The 23,721-nt window shown below is 52.6% G+C and overlaps 1 protein-coding gene across 1 annotated transcript in view; it reads left to right on the top strand.

The window, feature by feature from the left end:
- Window positions 1-23,721, top strand: part of LOC140402239 (neuronal PAS domain-containing protein 1) — a 196,218-nt gene that overhangs the window by 8,299 nt on the left and 164,198 nt on the right. Inside the window, exon 2 of the mRNA XM_072489868.1 lies at window positions 12,200-12,444. Coding sequence (XP_072345969.1) covers window positions 12,200-12,444 — 245 coding nt within the window. The remainder of the gene's footprint in view (window positions 1-12,199; window positions 12,445-23,721) is intronic.

The raw sequence follows: 23,721 nt of genomic DNA, 5'->3' as shown, positions 1-23,721 counted from the left end.
CTAGACGGCCCAGCCATGGTCACATTGTTCTTTGTGGGATCTTGCTGTGTGTAGGCTGGCCGCCACCTTTCCGACATTCCTCCAAAACGAACAAAGACACTGTACCCCCATCCCCACCCCCACACAGTGGAAAGAAGACTGAATATTTCTATTCCCCACCTTTGACCAGCGATGGATTCTTTGACTAGGATTTTGGATTCGGGACCAATTACAGGGAAAGCTTTCGACTGTTTGCCGGTGTGGTCGGTGGGAACCACGTTGTGGAAGCTCCTTTTGGTTTGCTTCTCCTCGGCTCCCACATTCTGGGCTCTGCGTCGAGGGAGAGGAACCAGGTCACGCAGCCAAACACCCCAGCAACATGAATTCCAGGACATCGCCGGGGGATTAGTCCTGAGCTTGGGGAGTAAGAAAGGGTGTGCAGGGGGAGGTGCTTGCCCTTGGGGGTGAGTTGCTGGGGGGGGGGGGAAGAAGCAGAGGAGGCCCACGGTATCCATGTGGGGCCCTGGCATAGAACGTCCCCTGGGCCTTCAGGTTGCCAGGGATACGACCCACCGCCGCCATTTCGCCAGGCCTCGGGATTGAGAGGGCCGCTGCGGAAATGGCAGGCGGATCCCAGTGACGACATCGCAACGCGAGCTTCGCTGATAGAATTGGCCTTCGCTTCTCGGGGCTGGGCCTACTTCCTGTGACCAGTTTTGGGGGGAATTAAGCGAGGGGAGGGGCCGGGGTTATTGGTCGTCGACCGGGGTACGAAGCTCCCCCCCCCCCACCTTAAACCCCTGCCTGTGCCACTTCTGCCGAATTGGTGGGCGGGGGAAGGGGGTTAAAATCAGGACTAAATACCCCTCTCGCCCTCCAACAGGAGTGACTGCCCAGTGACTTAGGAGCAGGAAACTTGGCAGACACCCCCCCACCCCGTGCTGAAGCCCAGATTGGCGAGTTCGACCCAGGTGGGGGAGGGGATCTTCCACTTTCCCAGCATGCACCACAAGGCGCCGTGTGCACAATCGCTCAGCTACGGCCCGTCCCATTTGCAAACACAGCTGGGGAGGGCCTAATTTTGTCCCCTCTGCCGCTGCACTCAAGCACGGTGGGAGTTTGTGTTCCCCGACTCGGATTTGAGCCAGTGATTTTCCCGACAAGCTGGGTGCCGTCCAGCACCGCGACATTGGACAAGTGTGATCACGGGGCTAACTTACTGACTGGGAATGACTGAAAAATCCTGTTATTTTTCACACTGAGAACATTGCTACTGAATATATGTCCATTCTATCGTACGCACTGTGTGTTACTGGAGAGAACAATCCTAATTATAGTGCACAGCGAGTGTTACTGGTGTAACACCCTTGGATATATATTACTCCGCTTCAATGCTATTTTTCTTTTTCATTCATTCCTGGGATTGGGGCTTTGTTGGCCGGGCCCAGCATTTGTTGCCCATCCCTAATTGCCGCTTCAGAAAGTGGTGGTGAGCGGTCCGCTGCGGTCCACGTGGTGTAGGTACACCCACCGTGCTGTTAGGGGGAAGGACATTCCAGGAGCTTGACCCAGCGACGGCGAAGGAATGGCCGATGTACTCCCAAGTGCGTGGCTCAGCGGAGAACTGGTAGGCCAGTCACCTCTGGGCGGCAGGCCTAGGGGCCGTTGAAGAGGAGGCCGGATTTGACCCGCGTCAGCAACTTATCTGCAGACACGGCACCTCCACGCGAGTCAAGTAGCATCTTCAATCCATTAGCTAGGACTGAAATCTTTCCTCATAACATTTTCCATGTACGGTTCGCGCGCTCTCTGGGATCGCCGTAACGCTGGTCGGAATAATAGGCAGAAGGTTGGTTTCCGAACCTGCCTTGTACAATGTGCTCCTGGTGTGACAAGCCAGAAGCAGCAGTCCTCAGCAGTCTTTACACATTCCAGTCAGTATTTTCTCTGCCTGCAGCTGTGTAAATATTGTGTAAAAGGGTTTATGTCCCTTCCTGGCGTACATCCAACTTTCAACATTTCAAAAAGAGAATGGCTTCTCGGCTTGCGACCAGCGAGCTGGCACCCATCTTTAAGGGGGTTTTATCCTTTCCCACGGTGTGGTTAATTTTATTTTCTTCCTCAACCAAACCCCATCGCCCCCCCCCCCCCAACCTTTCCCTGAAAGCGATGATGGAAAATTCTGGAAATATTCAGCGTGTCAGTCAGAATCCGGGGAGTGGGGCAGCACGGTGGCGCAGTGGGTTAGCCCTGCTGCCTCACGACGCCGAGGTCCCAGGTTCGATCCCGGCTCTGGGTCACCGTCCGTGCGGAGTTTGCACATTCTCCCCGTGTCTGCGTGGGTTTCGCCCCCCCACAACCCGAAGATGCGCAGGGTAGGTGGATCGGCCCCACGCTAAATTGCCCCCTTAATTGGACAAAATGAATCGGGTGCTCTAAATTGATATTAAAAAAAAGAATCCGGAGAGAGTGGGAAACGGGTTGGGGTCACCGACCTTTCGTCGGAAGCGGGAAAGGTTAAGGAGACGGAACAGGCCCGAAGCAAGTTCATAGGCCGGGGAGGTGTGACCGAGCGGAAGGCGGGAGAGTTTAAATGGCAAAAGGGAAGGTGGCGGGACTAAACAAGAGATCGTAATTGGCCGAGTAAAGAAACAAAAGATGGGTCGCGAGATCATATCTGAAAGAAATAGGAGCAGGGGTTGTCCATTCAGCCCCTCGAGCCTTATCCTCTATTCGACAATCTGAACTCATTGTGGGTTTAACTCCACTTTCCTGTCTGTCCCCCATTAGCCCTCAATTCGCTTGTCGATAGAAAATCTGTCGAAGTCGGCCTTGAATTCATTCAATGGGCCAACACCGCCGCTGCCTGGGGGGAGCGAATTCCACGGACTAGCTTTTGCGAGAGAGAGAGAATTTCTCCTTATCGCTGTCCTAGATGTCTTTAAACTGTACCCCCTCGTCCTAGATCCCCCCGCATGGGGAAATAATACGGGTGGCATAGAGATTAGCACTGCTGCCTCACCGCGCCAGGGACCCGGGTTCAATTCCGCCCTCGGGTGGCTGTCTGTGCGGCGTTTGCACATTCTCCCCGTGTCTGCGTTCCCCTGGGTGCTCCGGTTTCCTCCAAAGATGTGCAGGTTAGGTGGATTGGCCGTGCTAAATTTCTCGAGTCCAAAAAATGTGCAGGTTAGGTGGTATTGGGGGAGCGGGCCGAGATTAGGGAGCTCTTTCGGAGGATGGGTGCAGACTTGATGGGCCTAGATTAGGGAGCTCTTTCGGAGGGTGGGTGCAGACTTCATGGGCCAATTGGCTGTCTCCTGCACTGCAGGGATTTCTATGGTTCTATCCTCTCCGTCTCTATCCCACCAAGTTAACTCAAAATCAGAATATGTTTCAGTAAGATCGCCTTTTGTCTCCTAAATCCCAGTGAGTATCGGCCAATCCCACTCAGCCTATCCTCCTAAGACAACCCCTTCATCTCCGGAACCAGCCACGTGCACCTTCTCTGAACTGCTTCCAATGCAAGTTCATCCCTTCTTAAGTAAGGAGATTAAAATTAGACAGAGAACTCTACCAAGCAGTAAATCTTGGGAAATGACTGGTGCTGGAACAAACTGGACTTCTGTAACTGAAAACGGAGCTCCTATTGAACCAAGGCCTGTTATTTTCAGGCTTTATTGGCTTTTGCTGGGTAGCTGCAGATGAAGATTCTAACTGGCAAAATACAGAGTGGTTATCAACAACTGGGGGCAGTGTGGAAATGATTGAATCCGTGTTGAGGCGGTGGGGGCTGGAATGTCCCGAATTCAGAGATGAGCTGCTGTTCCTCGAGTGCAGCTGGAGCTTCCCAGGACAGACATGTCAGAGTAGGAGCGAGTCTGAGACTTCAAGTGGGCTCCAAACGCAGGGACCACACCGATGGGCTGAATGGAGCTGTTCCGCGGAGCGATTAGGAATGGATTTGCTCTTTCTGACGAGGCCCCACAGGGGGCATCTGGAGGATGCGCTGTTACATCCCTCGGCATCAGCTGGCAGGCAGATCCACGGGGGGTGGGGGGGGTGGGGGTGGGGGGGGGGGGCGCAACGCAACCAGCTCTGATCCTGTCTTGCTTCTGATGTCTGCACATTCCAGCAACTAATGGGACCGAAGGGGGAGGACACGCCTTGCTGAGCCCAGAGCCTGTGAACTGCCCAATGCAAGATCATCTCAACACCTCGAGAGTGTTTGATGGGGACAGTGTAGAGGGAGCTTTACTCTGTATCTAACCCCGTGCTGTCCCTGTCCTGGGAGTGTTTGATGGGGACGGTGTAGAGGGAGCTTTACTCTGTATCTAACCCCGTGCTGTCCCTGTCCTGGGTGTGTTTGATGGGGAAAGTGTAGAGGGAGCTTTACGCTGTATCTAACCCCGTGCTGTACCCGTCCTGGGAATGTTTGATGGGGACAGTGCAGAGACAGCTTTACTCTGTATCTAACCCCGTGCTGTACCTGTCCTGAGAGTGATTGATGGGGACAGTGTAGAGGGAGCTTTATTCTGTATCTAACCCCGTGCTGTACATATCCTGGGAATGTTTGATGGGGACAGTGAAGGGGGAGCTTTACTCTGTATCTAACCCTGTGCTGTACTTGTCCTGGGAGTGTTTGATGGGGACAGTGTAGAGGGAGCTTTACTCTGTATCTAACCCCGTGCTGTACCTGTCCTGGGAGTGTTTGATGGGGACAGTGTGGAGGGAGCTTTACTCTGTATCCAACCCCGTGCTGTAACCGTCCTGGGAGTGTTTGATGGGAACAGTGTAGAGGGAGCTTCACTCTGTATCCAACCCCGTGCTGTCCCTGTCCCGGGAGTGTTTGATGGGGACAGTGTAGAGGGAGCTTTACTCTGTATCTAACCCCGTGCAGTCCCTGTCGTGGGTGTGTTTGATGGGGACAGTGTAGAGGGAGCTTTACTCTGTATCTAACCCCGTGCTGTCCCTGTCCTGGGAGTGTTTGATGGGGACGGTGTAGAGGGAGCTTTACTCTGTATCTAACCCCGTGCTGTCCCTGTCCTGGGTGTGTTTGATGGGGAAAGTGTAGAGGGAGCTTTACGCTGTATCTAACCCCGTGCTGTACCCGTCCTGGGAATGTTTGATGGGGACAGTGCAGAGACAGCTTTACTCTGTATCTAACCCCGTGCTGTACCTGTCCTGAGAGTGATTGATGGGGACAGTGTAGAGGGAGCTTTATTCTGTATCTAACCCCGTGCTGTACATATCCTGGGAATGTTTGATGGGGACAGTGAAGGGGGAGCTTTACTCTGTATCTAACCCTGTGCTGTACTTGTCCTGGGAGTGTTTGATGGGGACAGTGTAGAGGGAGCTTTACTCTGTATCTAACCCCGTGCTGTACCTGTCCTGGGAGTGTTTGATGGGGACAGTGTGGAGGGAGCTTTACTCTGTATCCAACCCCGTGCTGTAACCGTCCTGGGAGTGTTTGATGGGAACAGTGTAGAGGGAGCTTTACTCTGTATCCAACCCCGTGCTGTCCCTGTCCCGGGAGTGTTTGATGGGGACAGTGTAGAGGGAGCTTTACTCTGTATCTAACCCCGTGCAGTCCCTGTCGTGGGTGTGTTTGATGGGGACAGTGTAGAGGGAGCTTTACTCTGTATCTATCCCCGTGCTGCCCCTGTCCTGGGTGTGTTTGATGGGGACAGTGTAGAGGGAGCTTTACTCGGTATCTAACCCCGTGCTGTACCTGTCCTGGGAGTGTTTGATGGGGACAGTGTAGAGGGAGCTTTACTCTGTATCTAACCCCGTGCTGTACCTGTCCTGGGAGTGTTTGATGGGGACAGTGTAGAGGGAGCTTTACTCTGTATCTAACCCCGTGCTGTACCTGTCCTGGGTGTGTTTGATGGGGACAGTGTAGAGGGAGCTTTACTCTGTATCTAACCCCGTGCTGTCCCTGTCCCGGGAGTGTTTGATGGGGACAGTGTAGAGGGAGCTTTACTCTGTACCTAACCCCGTGCTGTCCCTGTCCTGGGTCTGTTTGATGGGGACAGTGTAGAGGGAGCTTTACTCTGTATCTAACCCCGTGCTGTCCCAGCCCTGGGAGTGTTTGATGGGGACAGTGTAGAGGGAGCTTTACTCTGTATCTAACCCCGTGCTGTCCCTGTCCTGGGTGTGTTTGATGGGGAAAGTGTGGAGGGAGCTTAACTCTGTATCCAACCCCGCGCTGTAACCGTCCTGGGAGTGTTTGATGGGGACAGTGGAGAGACAGCTTTACTCTGTATCTAACCCCGTGCTGTACCCGTCCTGGGAATGTTTGATGGGGACAGTGCAGAGACAGCTTTACTCTGTATCTAACCCCGTGCTGTACCCGTCCTGGGAATGTTTGATGGGGACAGTGCAGAGACAGCTTTACTCTGTATCTAACCCCGTGCTGTACCTGTCCTGGGAGTGATTGATGGGGACAGTGTAGAGGGAGCTTTACTCTGATTCTAACCCCGTGCTGTACCCGTCCTGGGAATGTTTGATGGGGACAGTGCAGAGACAGCTTTACTCTGTATCTAACTCCGTGCTGTAGCTGTCCTGGGAGTGATTGATGGGGACAGTGTAGAGGGAGCTTTACTCAGTATGTAACCCCGTGCTGTACCTGTCCTGGGAGTGATTGATGGGGACAGTGTAGAGGGAGCTTTACTCTGTATCTAACCCCGTGCTGTACCTGTCCTGGGAGTTTTTGATGGGGACAGTGAAGTGGGAGCTTTACTCTGTATCTAACTCTGTGCTGTACTTGTCCTGGGGGTGTTTGATGGGGACAGTGTAGAGGGAGCTTTACTCTGTATCTAACCCCGTGCTGTACCTGTCCTGGGGGTGTTTAATGGGGACAGTGTAGAGGGAGCTTTACTCTGTATCTAACCCCGTGCTGTACCAGTCCTGGGAGTGTTTGATGGGGACAGTGTAGAGGGAGCTTTACTCTGTATCTAACCCCGTGCTGTACCTGTCCTGGGAGTGTTTGATGGGGACAGTGTGGAGGGAGCTTTACTCTGTATCCAACCCCGTGCTGTACCTGTCCTGGGAGTGTTTGATGGGGACAGTGTAAAGGGAGCTTTACTCTGTATCTAACCCCGTGCTGTACCTGTCCTGGGAGTGTTTGATGGGGACAGTGTAGAGGGAGCTTTACTCTGTATCTAACCCCGTGCTGTACCTGTCCTGGGAGTGTTTGATGGGGACAGTGTAGAGGGAGCTTTACTCGGTATCTAACCCCGTGCTGTACCTGTCCTGGGAGTGTTTGATAGGGACAGTGTAGAGGGAGCTTTACTCTGTATCTAACCCCGTGCTGTACCTGTCCTGGGAGTGTTTGATGGGGACAGTGTAGAGGGAGCTTTACTCTGTATCTAACCCCGTGCTGTACCTGTCCTGGGAGTGTTTGATGCGGACAGTGTAGAGGGAGCTTTACTCTGTATCTAACCCCGTGCTGTCCCTGTCCCGGGAGTGTTTGATGGGGACAGTGTAGAGGGAGCTTTACTCTGTATCCAACCCCGTGCTGTCCTTGTCCCGGGAGTGTTTGATGGGGACAGTGTAGAGGGAGCTTTACTCTGTCTCTAACCCCGTGCTGTCCCTGTCCTGGGTGTGTTTGATGGGGACAGTGTAGAGGGAGCTTTACTCTGTATCTATCCCCGTGCTGCCCCTGTCCTGGGTGTGTTTGATGGGGACAGTGAAGAGGGAGCTTTACTCTGTATCTAACCCCGTGCTGTCCCAGTCCTGGGAGTGTTTGATGGGGACAGTGTAGATGGAGCTTTACTCTGTATCTAACCCTGTGCTGTACCTGTCCTGGGAGTGATTGATGGGGACAGTGTAGAGGGAGCTTTACTCTGTATCTAACCCCGTGCTGTACCTGTCCTGGGAGTGTTTGATGGGGACAGTGAAGTGGGAGCTTTACTCTGTATCTAACCCTGTGCTGTACTTGTCCTGGGAATGTTTGATGGGGACAGTGTAGAGGGAGCTTTACTCTGTATCTAACCCTGTGCTGTACCTGTCCTGGGAGTGTTTGATGGGGACAGTGTGGAGGGAGCTTTACTCTGAATCCAACCCCGTGCTGTACCTGTCCTGGGAGTGTTTCGTGGGGACAGTGTGGAGGGAGCTTTACTCCGTATCTAACCCCGTGCTGTAACCGTCCTGGGAGTGTTTGATGGGGACAGTGTAGAGGGAGCTTTACTCTGTATCTAACCCCGTGCTGTACCTGTCCCGGGAGTGTTTGATGGGGACAGTGTAGAGGGAGCTTTACTCTGTATCTAACCCCGTGCTGTCCCTGTCCCGGGAGTGTTTGATGGGGACAGTGTAGAGGGAGCTTTACTCTGTATCTAACCCCGTGCTGTCCCTGTCCTGGGTGTGTTTGATGGGGACAGTGTAGAGGGAGCTTTACTCTGTATCTAACCCCGTGCTGTCCCAGTCCTGGGAGTGTTGGATGGGGACAGTGCAGAGGGAGCTTTACTCTGTATCTAACCCCGTGCTGTCCCTGTCCTGGGTGTGTTTGATGGGGAAAGTGTAGAGGGAGCTTAACTCTGTATCCAACCCCGCGCTGTAACCGTCCTGGGAGTGTTTGATGGGGACAGTGGAGAGACAGCTTTACTCTGTATCTAACCCCGTGCTGTACCCGTCCTGGGAATGTTTGATGGGGACAGTGCAGCGACAGCTTTACTCTGTATCTAACCCCGTGCTGTACCCGTCCTGGGAATGTTTGATGGGGACAGTGCAGAGACAGCTTTACTCTGTATCTAACCCCGTGCTGTACCTGTCCTGGGAGTGATTGATGGGGACAGTGTAGAGGGAGATTTACTCTGCATCTAACCCCGTGCTGTACCCGTCCTGGGAATGTTTGATGGGGACAGTGCAGAGACAGCTTTACTCTGTATCTAACCCCGTGCTGTAGCTGTCCTGGGAGTGATTGATGGGGACAGTGTAGAGGGAGCTTTACTCAGTATGTAACCCCGTGCTGTACCTGTCCTGGGAGTGATTGATGGGGACAGTGTAGAGGGAGCTTTACTCTGTATCTAACCCCGTGCTGTACCTGTCCTGGGAGTTTTTGATGGGGACAGTGAAGTGGGAGCTTTACTCTGTATCTAACCCCGTGCTGTACCTGTCCTGGGAGTGTTTGATGGGGACAGTGTGGAGGGAGCTTTACTCTGTATCCAACCCCGTGCTGTACCTGTCCTGGGAGTGTTTGGTGGGGACAGTGTGGAGGGAGCTTTACTCTGTATCTAACCCCGTGCTGTACCTGTCCTGGGAGTGTTTGATGGGGACAGTGTAGAGGGAGCTTTACTCTGTATCTAACCCCGTGCTGTACCTGTCCTGGGAGTGTTTGACGGGGACAGTGCAGAGACTGCTTTACTCAGTATCTAACCCCGTGCTGTACCTGTCCTGGGAGTGATTGATAGGGACAGTGTAGAGGGAGCTTTACTCTGTATCTAACCCCGTGCTGTACCTGTCCTGGGAGTGTTTGATGGGGACAGTGAAGTGGGAGCTTTACTCTATATCTAACCCTGTGCTGTACTTGTCCTGGGAGTGTTTGATTGGGACAGTGTAGAGGGAGCTTTACTCTGTATCTAACCCCGTGCTGTACCTGTCCTGGGAGTGTTTGATGGGGACAGTGTGGAGGGAGCTTTACTCTGTATCCAACCCTGTGCTGTAACCGTCCTGGGAGTGTTTGATGGGGACAGTGTAGAGGGAGCTTTACTCTGTATCTAACCCCGTGCTGTCCCTGTCCCGGGAGTGTTTGATGGGGACAGTGTAGAGGGAGCTTTACTCTGTATCTAACCCCGTGCTGTCCCTGTCCTGGGTGTGTTTGATGGGGACAGTGTAGAGGGAGCTTTACTCTTTATCTAACCCCGTGCTGTCCCTGTCCTGGGTGTGTTTGATGGGGACAGTGTAGAGGGAGCTTTACTCTGTATCTAACCCCGTTGTGTACCTGTCCTGGGAGTGTTTGATGGGGACAGTGTGGAGGGAGCTTTACTCTGTATCTAACCCCGTGCTGTCCCTGTCCCGGGAGTGTTTGATGGGGACAGTGTAGAGGGAGCTTTACTTTGTATCTAACCCCGTGCTGTCCCTGTCCCGGGAGTGTTTGATGGGGACAGTGTAGAGGGAGCTTTACTCTGTATCTAACCCCGTGCTGTCCCTGTCCTGGGTGTGTGTTTGATGGGGAAAGTGTAGAGGGAGCTTTACTGTGTATCTAACCCCGTGCTGTACCCATCCTGGGAATATTTGATGGGGACAGTGCAGAGACAGCTTTACTCTGTATCTAACCCGTGCTGTACCTGTCCTGGGAGTGATTGATGGGGACAGTGTAGAGGGAGCTTTACTCTGTATCTAAATCGTGCTGTACCCGTCCTGGGAATGTTTGATGGGGACAGTGCAGAGACAGCTTTACTCTGTATCTAACCCCGTGCTGTACCTGTCCTGGGAGTGATTGATGGGGACAGTGTGGAGGGAGCTTTACTCTGTATCCAACCCCGTGCTGTAACCGTCCTGGGAGTGTTTGATGGGGACAGTGGAGAGACAGCTTTACTCTGTATCTAAACGCATGCTGTACCCGTCCTGGGAGTGTTTGATGGGGACAGTGTAGAGGGAGCTTTACTCTGTATCTAACCCCGTGCTGTACCTGCCCTAGGTGTGTTTGATGGGGGCAGTGTAAAGGAGCTTTACTCTGTATCTAACCCCGTGCTGTACCTGTCCTGGGAGTGTTTGATGGGGACAGTGTAGAGTGAGCTTTACTCTGAATCTAACCCCGTGCTGTACCTGTCCTGGGTGTGTTTGATGGGGGCAGTGTAGAGGGAGCTTTAATCTGTATCTAACCCTGTGCTGTACCTGTCCTGGGAGTGTTTGATGGAGACAGTGTAGAGGGAGCTTTACTCTGAATCTAACCTCGTGCTGTACCTGTCCTGGGAGTGTTTGATGGGGACAGTGTAGAGAGAGCTTTACTCTGCATCTAACCCCGTGCTGTACCTGTGCTGGGAGTGTTTGATGGGGACAGGGTAGAGGGAGTTTTACTCTGTATCTAACCCCGTGCTGTACCTGTCCTGGGAGTGTTTGATGGGGACGGTGTAGAGGGAGCTTTACTCTGTATCTAACCCCGTGCTGCACCTGTCCTGGGAGTGTTTGATGGAGACAGTGTAGAGGGAGCTTTACTCTGTATCTAACCCAATGCTGTACTTGTCTTGGGAGTGTTTGATGGGGACAGTGTAGAGGGAGCTTTACTCTGTATCTAACCCCGTGCTGTACCTGTCCTGGGAGTGTTTGATGGGGACAGTGTAGAGGGAGCTTTACTCTGTATCTAACCCTGTGCTGTACCTGTCCTGGGAGTGTTTGATGGGGACAGTGCAGAGGGGGCTTTACTCTGTATCTAACCCTGTGCTTTACCTATCCTGGGAGTGTTTGATGGGGACAGTGTAGGGCAAGCTTTACTCTGTATCTAACCCCGTGCTTTACCTGTCCTGGGATTGTTTGATGGGGACAGTGTAGAGGGAGCTTTACTCTGTATCTAACCCCGTGCTGTACCTGTCCTGGGAGTGTTTGATGGGAACAGTGTAGAGGGAGCTTTATTCTGTATCTAACCCCGTGCTGTACCTGTCCTTGGAGTGTTGATGGGGACAGTGTAGCATGAGCTTTACTCTGTATCTAACCCCGTGCTGTACCTGTCCTGGGAGTGTTTGATGGGGACAGTGCAGACGGAGCTATTCTCTGTATCTAACCCCATGCTGTACCTCTCCTGGGAGTGGTTGATGGGGACAGTGTAGAAGGAGCTTTACTCTGTATCTAACCCCGTGCTGTACCTGTCCTGTGAGTGTTTGATGGGGACAGTGTAGAAGGAGCTTTACTCTGTATCTATCCCCGTGCTGTACCTGTCCTGGGAGTGGTTGATGGGGACGGTGTAGAGGGAGCTTTACTCTGTATCTAACCCCGTGCTGTACCTGTCCTGGGAGTGTTTGATGGGGACAGTGTAGAGGGAGCTTTACTCTGTATCTAACCCCGTGCTGTACCTGTCCTGGGAGTGTTTGATGGGGACGGTGTAGAGGGAGCTTTACTCTGTATCTAACCCCGTGCTGTACCTGTCCTGGGAGTGTTTGATGGCTAATATTAGCAGGTTCTCTCTCTAACTGGAATTACTTTGTGCCCCTGAAGAAAAACTAACAAAACAGTGGAGAATGAAGAAAGGGTGAAAAGCTAAGGACGGAATTCTGTTTTTCTTTTCCAGCCTCCAAGCCCTCCGGAAGGAGAAGTCCCGGAATGCCGCTCGCTTTCGCCGGGGAAAAGAAAACTTTGAGTTTTACGAGTTGGCCAAGATGCTGCCTCTGCCGGGGGCCATCACCAGCCAACTCGACAAGGCCTCCATCATCCGGCTGACCATCAGCTACCTCCGGATGAGGGACTTTGCCAACCTGGGAGACCCCCCTTGGAACCTGAGAATCGAGGGGCCCCCGCCCAACATGTCCGTAAAAGGTATGTTGACCTACCCGTGGCGGGATTGGGGTAGAACGGGTCTGGAGTTTGGGACGATGGGAGGCGCAAACTCTGTTGAAATGTGTCAAATTCTTGGGCGGTCAGACGGGGCCGATCCCGAGGGTCTGTCTCCCACAGGCTGGTGATTTCAGAACTCGGGGGTCGTAGCCTCAGAGTAAGGGGGGTGGGGGCAGTGATTGAGATGAGGAGACGTTTTCTCGTTCAAAGGGGTTGTGAATCTTTGGAATTCTTAGCTCCAGAGGTCTGGAACACTCGGTCTTTGGGTGATTGAGGCATTAGAATTTTGGGCACTGAGGGATGAGGCAGGAAAGTGCGGTTCACGTAGATCGCCTCGCCCCATGGGTGAGATCTCCAGACCCGCCCATGGGGCATACCCGCCCGCGTGTTTCCTGGCAGACACGGGGTGGATTCAAGGGGCAAATCCCATTGACCGTGGATTGACCAGTAGATCCCGGCTGCCGGCCAATGATGGGCCTCCTCCCGCCACCGAGAAACGAGGCGTGGGAAGCCCAGATCATCAGGCCCACCGTGTAACGGAATGGCGGGGCAGGCTCAATGGGCCGCATTGGCTACTCCTGCTCCTGTTCTGACCAATCAAATCCTCTGATGGTCAAGACAGCTTGGAAGTGGATCAGTCACTGGTCATTCAAGCCCCAGGCCATTCCAGTAGATTGAAACTCTCACTGTGAAAGGACACGAGTGCATATACCGCCACAAGCCGCTGGATAGCAGTGTTGGCTGCGAGCTGGCATTGGCAGTGGGCGCTGCCACCGAAACAGTCTCTATCAAAACCCATCAGTTGTGTTATTGAAGCAGAAAGAGATGTTACTTCAAAGGATCTACGGCCACCATTAGATATAGAGCCAAGCCAGGTGAATGGAGTTGAGATGCAGATCAGTCCGATTGGATGGCACAACAGACCCAAGGGGCAATGACCGCCCTCTTGCCACCTGCATTCCTGATGGCTGCTAATCTCAATGATGTGGCTCTGGGATGAGGTGGAGGCTGGGGGTAACCTCTCCCCTGCTTTGCAGGGAAGGGAAGGCAAGATTCCGCACTCTGTCCATAAATCACCCAGGCCTCCTGATTCACTGAAAGTTGACTGAAAAAACCTGGAAGACAATTATTGAACCTCCCCAGAAGACAATGGCTCCGAATATACTGTGGAGTATTCGGGGCAGTACGGTAGCCTTGTGGATTGCTTCACAGCTCCAGGGTCCCAGGTTCGATTCCGGCTTGGTCTGTGCGGAGTCTGCACATCCTCCCCGTGTGTGCGTGGGTTTCCTCCGGGTGCTCCGGTTTCCTCCCACAATCCAAAGATGTGCAGGTTAGGTGGATTGGCCACGATAAATTGCCCTTAAGTGTCCAAAATTGCCCTTCGTGTTGGGTGGGGTTACTGGGTTATGGGGATAGGGTGACGGTGTTGACCTTGGGTAGGGTGCTCTTTCCAAGAGCCGGTGCAGACTCGATGGGCCGAATGGCCTCCTTCTGCACTGTAAATTCTATGATATGAATACAGAGACTGGTGAAATGATTAATAATGAGGATGGATTTCTCCGGCTCAGAATCAAGGCCTGGACTTTCCCAGCCCCGCCCAATCCGGGGGTTTTCCAGACCCGCCGTGGAGGATGTGGCGGGGGACTGGAGCCAGAAATAGATTAGCGTTTGACGGGACGGCAAGATCCCGGTGGTGGGCTGGGCCGGATAACCCCGGCTTGAATCCTGGATTCAGACGTTAAGTTCTGCCAAGCAAGATAAACCCACGCGTGTTTCTGTCAGATCGTTTGGAGAGGTTCCTTCTAACTGGTCACTAATTGAAGAGGTCAGCGCTCAGTCCTTGAGCTGCACAAGGTCATTGGGACCGGCTCATTCAGTTGGAGGTGGAATGCCCAGTGGGAACTAAGCCCAAAATAACCCAGAAACTGGAAAGGCAAGATGAAGTAAAGGCTGTCGATGCTCATTGGGAAGTGGTGGCGCCGTGATATTATCACTGAACTGGTAATCTGCACTCCCAGGTACTTGCGTTCAAATCCCACCACTGCAGATGGTGAAATCTGAAATTAACAATTGGAAGGATAACCATGAAACCGTCCTTTAAACCCATCTGGCTCACTCCCTCTTTCGGGAAGGAAATCTGTAGAATTCAACAACTTCAGATGATCAGCCCCATCTCGACCCATTTGTTTTCATTTCATTTTAACGGTCTTTTACCATTTCTTTCTTTCTTAATATACATTTAATTTCCCCCCCCCCCAATCTTATCCACCTTTCCTGCACCTTTCTCCTCTTTGCTTCCCCCTCCCCCCACATCTACAGTTCACCCTCTGATGTTAGTTTCTCTGCTGTTTGGCCTTTCACATCTTTTGTTCTCTCTGGGGACTGCCATTAGCACTCTGTCCCCTTGGTTTCTGTGGCCATTAGCACCCGGTTTCCCTGGGTTTCTGTGGCTATGACTCATCTTTCATTCTCACTCCACAGTATAAATATTTCCCGCTTTCTCTGTCTGTTAGCTTTGACAAAGAGTCATCCGGACTCGAAACGTTAGCTCTCTTCTCGCCCTACAGATGCTGCCAGGCCTGCTGAGGTTTTCCAGCATTTTCTCTTTCGAAGGAAATCTGCCGTGCTTACTCGGCCTGGCCGACGCGTGACTCCAGACCCACCGCAAATGTGCTTGATTCTTAATTGCCCTATCCGAAATAGCCTCTGGCAATTAGGGAGGGTTAACATCGCCTGAACAGGCAGCACGGTGGCGTAGTGGTTAGCACTGCTGCCTCACGGCGCCGAAGTCCCAGGTTCGATCCCGGCACCGGGTCACAGTCTGTGTGGAGTTTGCACATTCTCCCCGTGTCTGCGGATTGAACACGCTAAATTGCCCCTTAATTGGAAAAAATTATTTGGGTACTCTAAATTTATTTTTAAAAAACATCGCCTGAACGAATAAACAAAAAGCTGGTCAGGATGGGGGAGGCGGGGTGCCAGATTTCGCAGTCTTTGGGTAGGCGAGTGCTTCCTGACACCCACCGAATATCCAAATTCTAATTCGACAATTTTTTGCACCTTTTTGTCCTGGATTCCTTCTTGCTTCAGCGAACCAATCACATCGTCCTGAACATTTCATTTGGATTAAATCTTCTGTAATTAAGAGAGTTTGTCTGCACAATCTAGCCATCAATATCTGCCGGGGGCTCGTCGACTCTGGCCTCAATCTAACAGAAAAGTGTTATTTGTGGCGGGTTTTTCAGGGAGCTTCCCGTTGGCTCTGCCGCGAGTTCCCTGCCGCTATTCAATGACACTTGGTCACTTTTTGGGGCCCTGGGGAGTTTCTTGCCGGTTTAGCCCATACTTGGGAATTATTTCCAGCACTGGGGAGCCGCGGAATCGTGCCGCCATCTTGAAAGGGTGCAATTGCCCGTCTAGGAAAAGGGGAAGTGCAACGAGACCTGGGTGTGATGGTGGAACAGTCGTTGAAGGTCGGCATGCGGGTACAGCAGGCGGTGAGGAAAGCTAATGGCACGCTGGCCTTCACAGCGAGAGGATTTGCGTCTCAGGAGTAGGGATGTCTTGCTGCCGTTATGCTGTGGCGATGCCCCAGGCAGCGCGGTGGCGCAGTGGGTTAGCCCTGCTGCCTCATGGCGCTGAGGTCCCAGGTTCGATCCCGGCTCTGGGTCACTGTCCGTGCGGAGTTTGCACATTCGCCCCGTGTCTGCGTGGCTTTCGCCCCCACAACCCAAAGATGTGCAGGGTAGGTGGATTGGCCGCGCTAAATTGCCCCTAAAAAAAAATTGGAAAAAATTAATTGAATACTCTAAATTTAAAAAACAATGTCGTGGAGATGCCGGCGTTGGACTGGGGTGGATACAGTTAGAAGTCTTACAACACCAGGTTAAAGTCCAACAGGTTTGTATGGAATCGCCTGATGAAGGAGCTACGCTCCGAGAGCTAGTGATTCCAAATAAACCTGTTGGTCTTTAACCTGGTGTTGTAAGACTTCTTATTGCTTCAATTATACAGGGCGTTAGTGAGGCCACACCTTGAGTATTGTGTGCAGTTTTGGTCTCCTAGTTTGAGGAAGGACATTCTTGCTATTGAGGGTGTCCACCGAAGGTTCACCAGACTAATTCCAGGGATGGCAGGACTGACGTGTGAAGAAAGACTGGATGGACTGGGCTTGTACGCACTGGAGTTTAGAAGAATGAGAGGGGATCACATAGAAACATATAAAATCCTGATGGGACTGGACAGGCTCGATACGGGAAGAATGTTCCTGATGTTGGGGACGTCCAGAACTAGGGGTCACAGCCTAAGAATAAGGGGTAAGCCATTCGGGACTGAGATGAGGAAGAACTTCTTCCCTCAGAGTTGTGAGCTTGTGGAATTCCCTCCCACAGAAAGCTGTTGGGGCCGGTTCATTGGATATATTCAAGAGGGAGCTGGACGTGGTCTTTGCAGCTAAAGGGATCAAGGGGTATGGAGAGACAGCGGGAGTGGGATACTGAACTTGGATGATCAGCCATGATCATATTGACTGGTGGTGCAGGCTCGAGGGGCCGAATGGCCTACTCCTGCACCTACTTTCTATGACCCCCCCCCCCCCCCACCTGTCACATACCCCTATAGGCCCTGTCTTACCTGTCCTGCACCCCCCCCCCCCCCCCCCCCCCGGGTAAGGCCTACTAACCCGAGCATGGCTTCGTCACGCCCATTGCGGTGGGTTCCTGATTCCGACGCCTCGCGGGACATGTGTCGATCCCGCAAGGCGCGATGGCTGCCGGGAAGCCGGCGGGAGGCTTCACCACGGCGCCCACCGGCCACGCCGCGCTCCCGTTCAAGCGTGACCGTGACCTAGATCGCGCCTTCTGTTTCCCTCCACAGCTGCTGCCAGAGTTTATCCAGCATTTATTGGCATCAAAGACTCACATCCATATTAACATTGTGATAATTGACCTGATCGTCTGTCTGTCTTTTGTGATGTCAATGGAGTGATAATTATTGGCCAAGGCACTGGGGCGAGCTCTCCGAAACAGTGGCCAGGTGGTCTTTATGCCCACCCAAGCAGGCGATAGGATCTCACCCAGAAGACATCGCCTGCATCAATGCATCTCTCCCTCTGTCCTGTGCAGAGAGTGTTGGCCTTGACATTAGTGCTCAAGCGCTGGAGTGGGACTTGAACCTTCTGATTCAGAGGCAAGAGTGCTACCACACGGCTGGCTACACAGGATTTCTAGTTCAGTTGTCCCAAGTTTATTTGTTCAATATCTCTCCTGTCTCTCTGTCGCCTCCTTTCAGGGTGTGAGAGCTCCCGTTCCTTCGCTCTTTCCTGACAGCTCATTATTCCGACTCTTTGGGATGAAAGTTCCTTCCTGCCTTGTCTCCAGGGCCGAGGGCCAAGTTGTGGAGGTTCAGCTCGATGGCTGACAGGACCTAATCTACTTTATAAGATTCCGAAGGGAAGAATATTCATAACTGGCTTCAAGAAGCACTCTTTGTATTTTGTTGAGCGGGTCAAATAAAGCGATAGTTTCCCCGTTGGTTTGACTGCCCAGTGAGCTGGTTTAGCTCACTGGGCTAAATCGCTGGCTTTTAAAGCAGACCAAGGCAGGCCAGCAGCACGGTCCGATTCCCGTACCAGCCTCCCCAAACAGGCGCCGGAATGTGGCGACTAGGGGCTTTTCACAGTAACTTCATTGAAGCCTACTCGTGACAATAAGCGATTTTCATTCATTTCATTTCATTTGAGTCATGTGGTGCACCCAGGTACCAGGGCTGGTGCGACGTCTACGTCGGGTTCACTGAATTCAGCAGTCCCGCTTGATTGGCACCCCATCCACAAACATTCACCCCCCCCCCCCCCCCCCCCCCCCCCCCCCGCCACCTCCCCACCACCAACGCATAGTGTGTACCATTGACGTGACCCCTGCACCAACTCACCAAGGATCCTGAGGCAGCACCTGCCAAAAGCACGACCGCCATCTCCTGGAAGGACAAGAGGATCACCACCTGGAAATTCCTCTTCAAGGCAAACAACATCCTGCCTTGGAACTAGGGGAGGTGGTGGCGTCGAGGTATTATCACTGGACCAGTATTCCAGAGAGCTGGGGCGCAATGTTCTGGGGACCCATTCTTTTATTGACAAGGAATGTGGGCGTCGCTGGGCTAGGCCAGCATTTATTGCCCATCCCTAATTGCCCCTTCAGAAGGTGAGCCGCCTTCTTGAACCCGCTGCAGTCCAGGTGGTGTGGGTACACCCACAGTGCTGTTAGGGAGGGAGTTCCAGAACGGCCGATGTATTTCTAAATCAGGATGGTGCGGGGCTTGGAGGGGAACCTCCAGGTGGTGGGGTTCCCAGGTATCTGCTGCCCTCGTTCTTCTAGATGGTAGAGGTCATGAGTTTGGGAGATGCTGTCCCATGGTGGATGGTGGAATTTCAATTCATTAAAAATCTGGAATTGGCGGCACGGTGGCGCAGTGGGTTAGCATTGCAGTCTCACGGTGCCGAGGTTCCAGGTTCGATCCCGGCCCCGGGCCACTGTCCGTGAGGAGTTTGCACATTCTCCCTGTGTCCGCATGGGCCTCACCCCCACAACCCAAAGATGTGGAGGGTAGGTGGATTGGCCAAGCTAAATTGCCCCTTAAATGGAAAAAAAAAATGTGGAATTATTGAAACCATTGTCAATTGTCATAAAAACCCACCTGATTCGCCAATGTCCTTTAGGGAAGGAAATCTGCCGTCCTTACCCGGTCTGGCCTACACGTGACTCCAGACCCGTGGCGAATGTGGTCGACTCTTCACTGCCGCTCTGAAATGGCCGGGCAAGACCCTCCGTTGTATCTCTATTGGGTCACTGGGTCTGAATGCCGGAACTCCCTCCCTAACAGTACGGGGGGTGCACCTACCCCCACACGGACTGCAGCGGTCAAGAAAGTGGCTCATAACCACCGTCCTGAGGGGTCGTTGGGGAAGGGCAATAAATGCTGGCCGTGTCGGCAATGAAATGAAATGAAAATCGCTTATTGTCACAAGTTGGCTTCAAATGAAGTTACTGTGAAAAGCCCCTAGTCGCCACATTCCGGCGCCTGTTCGGGGGAGGCCAGTACGGGTATTGAACTGTGCTGCTGGCCTGCCTTGATCTGCTTTCAAAGCCAGCGATTTAGCCCTGTGCTAAACAGCCCCGACCACCTCCGAGGAAAGAAGGGGGAGAAGTTGTTGAGGGGGAGGGGAGCTGCTGTTGAGCTAAAACGGTGCAGTAAATTGCTTTTAACGTTTTGTTAGTCCGGTGACTTTCCTAAGCTGCCGATTACAGTTAGCGCTTCAGCTGCCTCGAGTCTGATCCCTGCAAAATAGGTCGTTCATCAAAATTGTGATTTATCATCGGTTCTGTTGTGGAGATACTAAAATGGGAATGTTTCCTTGATTCAATTGCTAGTGTTAGCCGGAACGACAGCGGAGAAGTGAAAAGCAATCAATTCTTTTTATTTAAACCCTATTGTAACCGCGCAAGGGGAAAGAGAAAACCCGCTATTTAATTTAGACGGTATTCGAGCAGAATTCAGTCATCCATTGGGTGATTTGCCGAATAACTTTGGCAAGAAAAATGCTCCAGAGTGGGCAATGTAAATTGGCCTCAGTGTCATTGAATGGAGAGAGAGAGACAGAGAGAGAGAGACAGAGAGAGAGAGACAGAGAGAGAGACAGAGAGAGAGAGACAGAGAGAGACACAGAGAGAGAGAGACAGAGAGAGAGAGACCGGGAGAGAGAGACAGAGAGAGAACGACAGAGGGAGCGACCAAGAGAGCGACAGAGAGAGAGCGACAGAGAGAGAGCGATAGACAGAGAGAGAGAGACAGAGAGAGAGAAACAGAACGAGAGAGAGACAGAGAAAGAGAGAGAGAGAGAGAGAGACAGTGAGAGACAGCGAGTGTGAGACAGAGAGAGAGACAGAGATAGAGACAGAGAGAGAGTGACCGAGAGAGAGACACAGAGAGACAGAGAGAGAGAGACAGAGAGAGAGAGAGAGAGAGACAGTGAGAGACAGAGAGAGAGAGAGAGACAGAGAGGGAGAGAAACAGAGAGAGAGAGATAGAGCGAGACGGAGAAAGAGACAGAGAGACAGAGAGCGACCGAGAGAGAGCGACCGAGAGAGAGCGACCGAGAGAGAGCGACAGAGAGAGAGAAACCAAGAGAGAGAGAGACAGAGAGAGAGACAGAGAAAGAGCGACAGAGAGAGAGACAGAGAGAGAGGGACAGAGAGAGAGAGCTAGACAGTGAGAGACCGCGAGTGTGAGACAGAGAGAGACAGAGCGAGAGAGACAGAGCGAGAGAGACAGAGCGAGAGAGACAGAGCGAGAAACAGAGAGAGAGAGACCGAGATAGAGAGACAGCAAGAGAGAGACCGAGAGAGAGACTGAGAGACAGCGAGTGGGAGACAGAGAGAGAGAGACAGAGCGAGAGAGACAGAGAGAGAGAGACAGAGAGAGAGAGAGAGGCAGAGAGAGAGAGGCAGGGAGGGAGACAGAGATTCAATGTTGTGCTCTAAGTTCGGGCCCTAACCATCAGCAAAAACAGCGAATGGATTGCAGAAGTCCATAAAACGCTTCCAGCATTTGGACGATCCACCTCTAAGTGGACCCCCCCCCCCCCATCCCACCTCCTTTGACAGCACCTTCCAAACCTGCGGCCTCCGGCACCTATAAGGACAAGGGCAGCAGGTGCCTGGGGACACCAAGTCCGACTCGCTCACCATCCTGACTCGGAAATATATCGTCCCTGTCTCCGGGTCAAACTCCTGGAGCTCCCTCCCTAACAGCACTGTGGGTGGACCTACACCGCAGGGACTGCAGCGGCTCAAGAAGGCGCCTCAAGGGGCAAATAGGGATGGGCGACAAATACTAGGCCCAGCAAATGATGCTCAGATCATGTGAATATATCAAAAGGCCCCAGGGCTAGAGTCTCCTGTAACCCACCCCCCAGCCATGTGCTTCTTGACGACAGGAGGAGGACCTTGGTTTAATGTCTTATCTAAAACATGGCACCTCCGACAGTGCAGCACCCAGTCAGTGTTGCACTGGAGTGTCAGGTCAGATGTGTTGCGCAGGCTACATTGTAAGCCCCTTGTGCGGTCCGTGGATTTAGACATTTTTTAATAGTTTTTTTTGTTTGCGAAGATATCCTTTATTCCTAAAACATCCAAATCAGCATGGCGAAACAAAGATGGTGGTCCTTCATCGATCGCGTTGTGGTTCTGGATTTGCTTCTCCGTGGGGTTAGACACGGGCAACAGAACTGATTATAGCTTTTAAAAATTCTATACAGGTGGCACTGGCTGTGCACGTCCCTAATTGCCCGCGAGCGTCTCGCTCGACTGAACTGGGGCTCTTTAGCACAGGGCTAAATCGCTGGCTTTGAAAGCAGACCAAGGCAGGCCAGCAGCACGGTTCGATTCCCGTAACAGCCTCCCCGAACAGGCGCTGGAATGTGGCGACTAGGGGATTTCCACAGTAACTTCATTTGAAGCCTACTTGTGACAATAAGCGATATTCATTCATTCATTTCTGAGGGAGCATTTTAAGAGTCAACCCCATTGCTGTGTGGGGTCTGGAGTCACGTGTAGGCCAGACCGGGTAAGGATGGCAGATTTCCTCCCCTAAAGGGGGGCATTCGTGAATCCGTTTTTTTTTACAACACTAGACTTTTAATTCCAGATGTTTATGGGATTCGCATTTCGCCACCTGCCCCGGGAGGGATTCAAACCCGGTTTATGAGCCCCGTGACATCACAGCGAGGCCACTGCCTTCCCTGCTCAATGTTACTGACATCGGAGTGGCTGGTGGGATAGAGACACAGTCTGGTCACAGTGTGCACACACCTCTGTGTCTGTGTGTGTGTGTGTGTGTGTGTGTGCGCATTCATCCCTCCTCTGAGCAAGATGGACATTGTCTGTTTAACATATAATTAGGCGTAATTGCATGAAAAACCCCCCAAAAAACAGAGAAGGTGGAGCATTCATTGATGTTGTGTTGGTTAATGATAGCCTTGAACAACAGCTCTTAATTGTCTGAGGACAAGGCTATTAGGAGCGTTATGTACTGTATACACACAGCTGTGATGTCTCCATATGCAAATTCGGAACATGCAATTAAAAAGGAATTTAAAGAAACGGGGAGTAGGTTCTCTGCACAGACGATCGTTTCACAGAGTACATCGCAACTGTGGCAATGGTATCACCCTGCGTCTGTTGTGGTATCGCATTACGATGGTGGGGGGGCGATGGGGGGTGCGCTACAGAATCCACCATGCTCGCACACAAGCAGATTCGGGGCGGTGGAAAGTGAGAGAAGGAGCCTGCAGAGTGCGATACACCTCCTGCGAACCTCAGAGGTCCCGCCGCTGCTGACGTCAAGAACAATTTGCAAAATAGTAATTTTTAGTAGCATCACAAATAGGCTTACATTAACACCGCAATGAAGTTACTGTGAAAAGCCCCTAGTCGCCACATTCCGGCGCCTGTTCGGGGACACAGAGGGAGAATTCAGAATGTCCAATTCACCTAACAGCACGTCTTTCGGCACTTGTGGGAGGAAACCGGAGCCCCCGGAGGAAACCCACGCAGACACGGGGAGAACGTGCAGACTCCGCACAGACAGTGACCCAAGTCGGGAATCGAACCCGGGTCCCTGGTGGCGTGAGGCAGCAGTGCTAACCACTGCGTTACTGTGCCGGATTGTGGGGCTGGAGGAAATTACAGAGCGAGGGAGGGAGTGAGGCCACCCGGGGGCGGATTTGGAAACGAGGATGAGAATCTTAAAATCGAGATATTGCCTGACGGGGAGCTGGTGTGCGGGGGGGGGGGGGGGGGGGGGGCGATAAGGGAAAGGGAGACGGCGGGAGTCTCGACACGGGCAGCCGAGTTTTGGATGACCTCGGGTTTACCGAGGGTAGAATGTGGGACAGCAGCCTGGAAGTGTGCTGGGGGAGACAGACTGAGAGGTAATGAGGGCAGAATGAGAGTGCCGGCAGACAAAGCCGGTCGGTGGTGCAGAAATGGAAATCGGGATAGCGTGAGAGAAGGAATACCTCGGGCTGAAATGGGACACCAAGGCCGAGAACAGACTGGATTAACCTCAAACTGTTGGTCGGGAGAGGGATGGAGTTGGTACCGAGGGAACCGAGTTTGGAGTGAGGGAAAACAATGGATTCGGACCTCACAATATTTAATCGGCCATTTTAACACTTTTGTCTTGTGGCTACCGATTGGCAGC

Source organism: Scyliorhinus torazame, chromosome 25 (genome assembly GCF_047496885.1).
Source record: "Scyliorhinus torazame isolate Kashiwa2021f chromosome 25, sScyTor2.1, whole genome shotgun sequence".
Classification (NCBI taxonomy): domain Eukaryota; kingdom Metazoa; phylum Chordata; class Chondrichthyes; order Carcharhiniformes; family Scyliorhinidae; genus Scyliorhinus; species Scyliorhinus torazame.
This window is presented reverse-complemented; position numbering and strand designations above follow the sequence as displayed.